General features: G+C 50.1%; 2 protein-coding genes across 2 annotated transcripts in view; one reads left to right on the forward strand and one right to left on the reverse strand.

The window, feature by feature from the left end:
* ZNF691 (zinc finger protein 691) overlaps positions 1–3,765 on the forward strand; it is a 42,058-nt gene extending 38,293 nt beyond the window's left edge. Inside the window, exon 3 of the transcript XR_003550280.1 lies at positions 1,466–3,765. The gene's annotated coding sequence lies outside the window, so the exon portion shown is untranslated. The remainder of the gene's footprint in view (positions 1–1,465) is intronic.
* A 198-nt stretch (positions 3,766–3,963) lies between these two features.
* The window catches only part of SLC2A1 (solute carrier family 2 member 1), a 20,329-nt gene continuing 15,969 nt past the window's right edge, over positions 3,964–8,323 (reverse strand). The window contains exons 5-10 of the mRNA XM_006153728.2: positions 8,051–8,213; positions 7,774–7,961; positions 7,419–7,523; positions 6,908–7,009; positions 5,381–5,584; positions 3,964–5,048 (exon numbers count right to left, since the gene is read on the reverse strand). Coding sequence (XP_006153790.1) covers positions 4,848–5,048; positions 5,381–5,584; positions 6,908–7,009; positions 7,419–7,523; positions 7,774–7,961; positions 8,051–8,213 — 963 coding nt within the window. The 3' untranslated portion in view covers positions 3,964–4,847. The remainder of the gene's footprint in view (positions 5,049–5,380; positions 5,585–6,907; positions 7,010–7,418; positions 7,524–7,773; positions 7,962–8,050; positions 8,214–8,323) is intronic.

Raw genomic sequence — 8,323 nt, forward strand, 5'->3', positions numbered from 1 at the left:
ACAAGGCTTGGCAGATAGTTTGTGCTTAGTTAAGTATAAACAAATGTTTCACTGAGAAAGTGGCAGCTAATTTGGTCTTTTGACATCAGACAACCTAATGGAGAGACCAAAAATAGACCAGGAGAAAGGAGCTTGAACAAAAGATTTAGACAATTAGGGTGAGAAGCTAATTGAATGCCCAGGGAACATTGAATACATGTTTGGCTGGCGCTTAGGGTGCTGAAGGAGAGTAGTGCGTATTAAGAGATAAGGTCTACAAGGACTTGAATGTAAATAAGGAGTTTGGGTTTTTATCATGAGACAGTGGGAAGCATTGCCATTGAGTAATGTGGTCAGAACATTGTTTTAGGAAAATCATTCAGAATGTCTGGGACAGGGTTACCAGACAGACTTGTCTTGGTAATCTCAGTAAAGGGTTCCTTCTAAAACAATCTTATTTTCTCTGAACCCCTGAGGGTTTGAGGTTTAAACTTGCCTGAACCTAAATGTTCACACAACAGCCACTAGTTGGCAGCAGTGTGCTAATGAATGGATGAGTCAAGCCTCAACTAGCAGATTCCCCCTTTCTGGGTCTTTAGCCATTGATGAGGTGTGATCTCACTCATCTGGTGGAAAACAGTAGAAAGGTGAGCATTTGTGTAGAGGGAACCCTAAAGGCTCAGAGAAGAAGAATGTGGATGTCACAAGACAGAGTGGATCTATGGATAGAAGATATAGACTAGGTGGCGTGGAGTTAGTGGTGATGGAGACTTATTGTGAATGAACCTTGACTTTTTCAGGCTAAGAAAAATGGGTATCATTAAAGGAAAATGGGAAGCCAGGGAAGGTTTTTAAATACAGAGAGTCATGGCTAAATTTTGTCTTTAGAACTGTGACTGAGATTGCAGTGTGAAAACTGAGGGGAAAAGAGTAGTACAGAACTGTGATCTTCACAGCTATTGCAGTGATCCTGGGAGAGATGAATGGCCAGCACTAGGGCCAGCAATTCCAATGCGGAAAAGGGTCAAATTTGTAGGAGACTTAAGAAATAAAAATCATAAAATGAGGAAGAGACCATTAAAAATGAAGTTCAGGCGCCTGTGGTGACTAAGTGGTGAAACACAGTGCTCTGAGAGGCTGATTTACATTTGAAGGCTGTGGGTTTAAATCGGGAAATCCCTGTGAGTACACCAGGTACAGGCCTGCCCATGATCCAGGGCTGGTTGAAGCTGAGAGTGGATGATGGTGCAAGAACCATCAGGTGCTCTTTGTTTAACTCACAAATGTTGCAAATAAACTTTATAGTTCTGACAGGAGAAAAGGAATATTCTTTCCCCATTATTAAACGTAGTTTCTGAATTTCTAAAGCTGCACTGAAAGAACTCAGATTCAGAATTTCTCTGAGTTTAAATTCTAATTCAACAATTCTGACCAATCTGTAGTGGAAACTGGAGACCAAGAAATGATTTAGCTCTTGTTCCTCCAGAGGTTGTCTCCCCGCACGGACAGGACAGACAGCTCGTGTTCAGTGTGGACAGGGCACTGATGGAAGAAATACGAGATGCTGTGAGTCCAGCGTGGAACCTGATCCAGAAGCTGTCCAGGCAGAGGAGATTCTGAGCCTAAGATTTCAGACAAAGGACCTCACAAAATTGACAACAAACTTAAGTACTGGTGGGTTAAGAAGGGTGCCTAGGGCACAGCCCCGTATCTATTTATTTCTTCTGGTCAGAAACAGAATAGATATCCAGGTGAGCTACAGCCCCCAGGATGCCCAGCGCTACGCAAATCTGCTGCCAGAGTGCACGACATTCCCGGAAGCCGGAAGCGGGCTTAGTCGCTGGCTGTGGTTGGTGGAGGTTTGGAGCCCGCCCCTTGTCGGGTGGCCCTGATTGGCAGAGGTATTATTTAGTCCCGCCTCTTCGCCAGGTTAACGACAGTAAGCTGATGTCCCCACCCTGTGGTTGGGCCATCCTTGGAGCCCCCCTCTAAGGTCCAGAGAGGATGGACGGTCGCCTTCGGCAATAGGCGGCCCAACCTGACCCCAGATCTTCTAAACCCGACGTTAACTGCGGCCCCAAAGAGAAGGTATCGGACACCGGAAGCTGTGCCTCTGGGAGCATTGTGGGACACGGCAGGGGCGGACCTGGCCTCCTGCGCCTGCGCATCACTTCTCCTTTCGGGAAATGGCGGCCTCAGGGACGTGGGTACTCTCTGCGGGAGGGTTCTGCGACTGGGTTCTCGGGCGTTTTCAGACCTGGGTCTGGGGCGTGGCTGGGCGCGGAGTACTTTATGGTCCTGCCGGCGCGAAGCAGGCTCCGCGAGCCATCTGCTTTGCGGTCTTCAAGCTCCCGCCCCGGCTGTTTCCTTTCTGATCCAGAGCGAACAGCCGCTAAGTAGCGCTTTAGGAATAAGAACCCCGAGGGCTCTTGCAGCCTGGGCCCGTGACTCCTTTTTGCTGTGCCCTGCCACCCCTTTCCGTGAAGCTTATGGAGGTAACTCCTTCCAACGGAAGCTTTTTGGAAACACGTGTCAGGGCTCTTCTCACTTGGACCCAGCCCTCGTTAAAGGCCCCTTGCCTTCTCAGCCTCGTTCCTCATTTGCGAAATGAGGACAGGTAAATTCTAATTGATTCCCTGTACTTAATGATAATCACAGGCACTTTCAATTAAGTACTTGTTTTCCCTTCTTTTTACCGTACACCCTCTTTTCACGCCAAGATTTTAAAGTTTGCTTGTATGCAGTTATAAAGTCAGGTCCCCTCCAGATTTTGTAAGCTGAGTCTCAAAAGACAAATATCTTTGGTGCTTTATTTCATCAACTCTCAGAGTGCCTGCTGTGTCCACACACTGTATTGAATAGTGCTGAGGACCCAAGTGAGCAAGGCTGACTTCTTTTCATGAAATTCGGACTACTGGGAGAAATTTGGAGGCTAGATAAAGGATGGGAGGGTCCAATCTGTTGAACCTGAAAGAACAGGCCTTTCTGTTCCTGCCACAGGAAAGGAATAGAGGTGCTTTAAAAATTAAAGGGGTGGAGGATCACAGAGGAGACAGTACCATATAAATTGGAACTACAGTGGCCGTTGCAAGTGAAATGGATAAGCAGCAGCTTAATAGCTCACTGGGTCCATACAAAGAACAGGGTTCATCGCCTTTGTGCCTGTGTTGGGGAGAGGATAAGTTAAGGGATAGGGGTCATACAGGATAATTGTTTTTTGTTTGTTTGCTTTAAGAATTATTTTAATTTTATTCATTTATCCATTTTTAATTTGACCAGAGAGGGGGAGAGAGAAAGGGAGCAAGCAAGCCACCAGGTCCGGGACTTGAACCTTGGTCGACCATGTGGGAGTCCAGCATCCTTAACCACCATGCCACCTGTAGGCCCCATATTAGGATAATTGTTAAAAGCAGAGGTTAATTTATTTGCTGTGAGACTTCAGGCAATAACCTCTTTTAAGCCTGTCAAATGTAGATCCAGTAACTACTTCACATTTGAGACCATGTGTATCAGACCTGAACACTGAAGTTGGCAGTTACTTTTGAACACCACCTATCAAATATGTGATAGAAATCCATTGAAAGCCAAGATAAGTAATTCAAGTGCCAGATGGTGGCACTTGCTGAGTAAACATGCTCAGCAAGGCAATCCCACATTGCAAGGTTCCTGGTTCAAGTCTAGAGACTTCCCTGAGTATGCTAAGCAAATGTCTGTCCATGATCTGAGGCTGGCTTAAGAATGGGGATGGATTGTGGGGGTCAAGATTTGGTTGGGGGTGCTCTCTTGATCATGGAAGAAATTAACTTAAAGGTTTTAGACTTCTCTAGATAATAGGGATCATACAGATCTTTGAGCCATGAAGCATTGATCGCGGTGCTTAGAAGGGACTGAATCCTGAGTCAAAAGCCACGAAGAGGTTGCAACCCTACTTCTCACTCCCATCTAAAACTCCCTAGTGTCAATCCATAAACATTTCCAAAAACATGTTTCTAAAAACCAGCCATTTATATCTGTTTAGGTAAGTTACAGGAGTGAGGTGGTGTATGTACAAGTTGCTTTGTCCAGATATACTATAACTTAGTGTCTGTATTTAATATTGACAACCAAAAAATATATATAAATATCTTCCATCTATACATAGCAGGGCAGGAGTGTCCACGTCTTCTTCAGCAGTGAGTTCTCAGCCCCTCTCCCCCTCCCCATGGGCCCTCCTTTGATGGTGGTTGTCTAGCCCTCAGTGCAAAGGAGACTAGAACCTAGTAGCCCAGTCTGGCCTTTCCCCTCCCTGCACCCCAGTGTTCCAACTGGTTCAGTAAGAAAAGATTAATTTGAGTGGTTGGGTAGGAAGAGATGGGAATGGGCAAATCCTAAATGGCACCTGACCATAGGGCAGGGAGATCAGGCCCACAGTGGGGTGCCATAGCCTTCTCCTGGGGTAGAAGCCTCGTAGTTCGTAGTTCGATTAGTGTGTCCTTGGTCATAGGTCCAGCCCTACAGATTAGCTTGGCGAAAAAGGCAAGTGTCTGGACAGGGCTTGGTCCCCACCATCAGGCACCAAAGGGTGAAACCTGGGGTGTGAATACAGGAGATTCTGGCTGATAAAAAAATAATAACAAAATCAGTAATAAAAAAGTTATAAAACCCATTGCTTGTCTGAATAGATCTGAGCAACAGCCTTGCTTTTGTTAAAATCCTGGAGCTGTTAAAAGTCCTGAATGTTCTTCTGGACATCATTGCTGGCTGAAGAAAGGAGCCCCAAGCCCGGCTTGGCTGAGATCTGTCAGTTTGGAAGGCTCATCCAGCTGCCTGTGCTCTTGAGAGATCCTTGGGGCTGCTGGAAACAGGCCGGGCTGGTGGTATAGGGCACCTCAAACTTGGGAATCAGCCCCCAAGGGGTGGAACAGCTCCTCAGGTGTTTTGTCACTTTGGCTGGCTCCCCCCTGCCGGAAGCCAGAAGCAATCTCATCGAAGGTCCGGCCTTTAGTCTCAGGAACTTTGAAGAAGGTGAAGATGAAGAACAGAATCAGGAGCACAGTAAAGATGATGAAGACATAGGGACCACACAGTTGCTGAAAGACACAGACACATTAAGTTAGTCACCCTATATCCTGGCTGTAGGACTTTGGGTTAGTCACTTAACCTTGGGCTCTGATCTGAGAAAAGGAGCACCTGGAGATGCTAAAGTGATTGAGATTGTGCTTACACCTAGCTTGTAGCAGGTGCACTACTCAAAACTAAGGAAAGAACCCTGGAATTGAGGCCAGTGTTCTTAGCTATGTAACTTGGGTTTCAAGCCTCAATTTCCTCCTCAGCCTGATTCCTAATGAGAATGCTGGGAGAGCACTGCACAGCAATATGGGGTCATGCATGGATGGCTGAGCAGAGACACTGGGGCTCTTACCTCTACATACTGAAAGCACATGCCCACAATGAAATTTGAAGACCAGTTGGAGAAGCCGGCAACGGCAATGGCAGCTGGACGAGGACCCTGGCTGAAGAGTTCAGCCACAATGAACCATGGAATGGGGCCAGGGCCCACTTCAAAGAAGGCCACAAAGCCAAAGATGGCCACGATGCTCAGATAGGACATCCAGGGCAGCCGCTCCTGTTGAGGATGATAGAGAGTGGGAAAGTTAGACTGTGATGGTTCCTCAGAAGTAACAGAAGCCACAGAGGCACCCCAGATGTGCAGTACTAAGTGTTGGAAGGGTTGGGTAGAAGGTGGGTCTGATGCCAATCCCAGGTTTGCTGTGTACCCCAGGTTCTCCATGTTGAATCTCAAGTTTTTTCATCTGAATAAAGTGATTTAAGACCTGTAGGAAGGCTGCAAGCCTGAGCCCACCCTCTGGGAGCGGTGAAGTGGTATGCCAATGGGAGGTGCTAAGAAGCCCCTGCAGTGCCCTGGCTCTGGCAAGAGGATGTGAAAACATTTCTGTGAGGGTAAGTGGCATGGTGGTTAAGGTGCTGGACTACCACATAGTAGACCATGGTTTGAAGCCTGGAACCAGTGGCTGGAAGATCTTTCTGGACATGTGTGTATGTATGTCCTAAATCCCAAAAGAAAGAAAGAAAAAGGACTGCAGCATGGTCATTGCCCCTGGGGGATGACTTCTCTTGCACTTTCTGTGTCTCTCATAGAGCATACATGCCCTATGGCACACACACACACAACCCAAGAGTGGAGAGGATTCTTGTTCCAAGATTTGAAGGTACCCAGCTCAGGCTGGCCTGGAGTGGCACTGGGTTCATGGTTCTGTATATAATCATTCTCAGAGGCCACCATAGATCTCAGATCGTTGCTCGTCACAAGCTGTACGCTCGACTGCTCGGCCATCACTGGACTTGCCAAGCACAGGTTCAGATGTGAAATGAGCGTCAGTGGTGCCTTCCTTGCCCAGAGGTTAGATGAGTGTTCATGGGTGTGAGTGCCTGTCTGGGGCAGTTATTACAGTCCCAGGTGTGGGCCAGAAGACCTGAGGGTGACTCCTGGCTGCCTTTATCTCACTAGGACTTAGGGTGTGTCACCCAGGAAGTGGCAATAATCACTACACCTCAGAGCATGCTTCCATCCTCTAAGGGAAGGCCGAAATAGCTCCTAGGGTGGTGGTGAAGATGGCTGGAGGCTCAGATGAAGGCTTGGAAAAGTTTTGAATCAGGCAAGGAAATTCTGTGGGAGTCGAGCTGGTGGTCTGGGGTCCAGCTCTGGGGTCCACAGTGTTGTGAGAACCCACCCGCAGGGAGGAGGGACTGAGCAGGATGGAAAGAAACCATCTCAGGAGCTAGAATGTCAAGCCCAAACTAGGGGGGCAGAAACAAGGAGCACCCCTTGGCCTGCCAGGCTGGGCTGAGCTGGGCATTTTGGGACCTGTAGCCTGGGTGGATTTGCACTCCCACCTCCTGCCTCACCCTCTGGAGCCTTGCAACTCACCAGCAGTGCCAGTGCAATGGTCATGAGCACAGCGCAGCTTGCCATACCAGCCAGGCCTATGAGGTGCAGGGTCCGCCGGCCAGCTCGCTCCACCACAAACAGCTGCAGGCAGACAGAGTGTCAGGGCCACCCTGCCCGACGCCCCTCTGAGCCTACCCCAGAGGCTCGCCCACCCCCCCAGGAAAGTGAGATGTAGAGACTGGTAGGGAAGACAGTGCTGCCACTTCTGAGGCTCCACTGGGGGGCCAAATGGGCTGAGGGGCTGAGAGCTGGTCCCAGAGAGCCAGACGGCTGGTCACCCCAGCTGGGACCTTGGGTGAGCCCTTTGCCATCTCACTTCCCTGAGCAGGCCTGTCAGCTGTGCGACGTGAGTGATGAACCTCACAAGTTGTTGAGGATGAAATGTGATAGCACCAGGGATCACGTGACATGGCCCAGCTCCCAGTAAATGGTGCCTCCTGTCCCACGCGCGGCCCTGAGGCCCTAACCTGGGCCCTGGCTGTTGACTCACCGACACAACGGTGAAGGCCGTGTTGACGATGCCAGAGCCGATGGTGGCATACACAGGCTGCTGCACTCCCGCCTTCTCGAAGATGTTCGTAGAGTAATAGAAAACCTGCCGGACAGGGACACCATCAGGGCTTGGCTGGGTGCTGCGGCCTGGCCCTGCCTCTGTGCCAGTGGGTGTGGGACACAGGGTGAGTTAAGAATGGAGGCGACAAACACTTCCCAGGCAGATGGACACTGGACTAGTGACCTTATGGGAAGTCCTCCCATGGCAGGGGCTCGCTTGTTTTAAACATGGGATCTGTTCCAGCACATGCTAGACCACTGGGCCGGTAGGCGGCAGGGGAGGGCACACTCACAGCGTTGATGCCCGACAGCTGCTGGGACAGCTGCAGCACCACAGCGATGAGAATAGGCTGGCGGTAGGCGGGTGAGCGGAACAGCTCCAGGATGGTGACCTTCTTCTCCCGCATCATCTGCCGGCTCTCCTCCTTCATCTCTTGCAGGTCCCGTGTCACATCGGCCGTCCCACGCAGCTTCTTCAGCACTGGGGGGACCGAAAGGAAGGATGGGGTGCTCAGTGGGGGTGCAGGCTATGTCTTGGGGATGGGAAGGAGGGCAGGGCCCTGCCCGTACCACTCTTGGCCCGGTTCTCCTCGTTGCGGTTGATGAGCAGGAAGCGGGGGCTCTCAGGGCAGAAGGGCAGCATGGCGCACTGCAGCAGGGCCGGCACAAAGATGATGCTCAGCAGCAGGGGCCACAGGTCCTCGTTGCCCATGATGGAGTCCAGGCCAAACACCTGGGGAGGCAGTGCTGTGAGTGCCCTGGCTGGCCTGCTCTCACCCTGTCGCACTAACGTGGCCTTCTCTGACTTGGCTGCCCCTTCATTCAGGGGAAGAGCTCCGGTTC

The sequence above is a fragment of the Tupaia chinensis genome, unplaced genomic scaffold (genome assembly GCF_000334495.1).
Source record: "Tupaia chinensis unplaced genomic scaffold, TupChi_1.0 Scaffold000387_1, whole genome shotgun sequence".
In the NCBI taxonomy this organism is placed as follows: domain Eukaryota; kingdom Metazoa; phylum Chordata; class Mammalia; order Scandentia; family Tupaiidae; genus Tupaia; species Tupaia belangeri.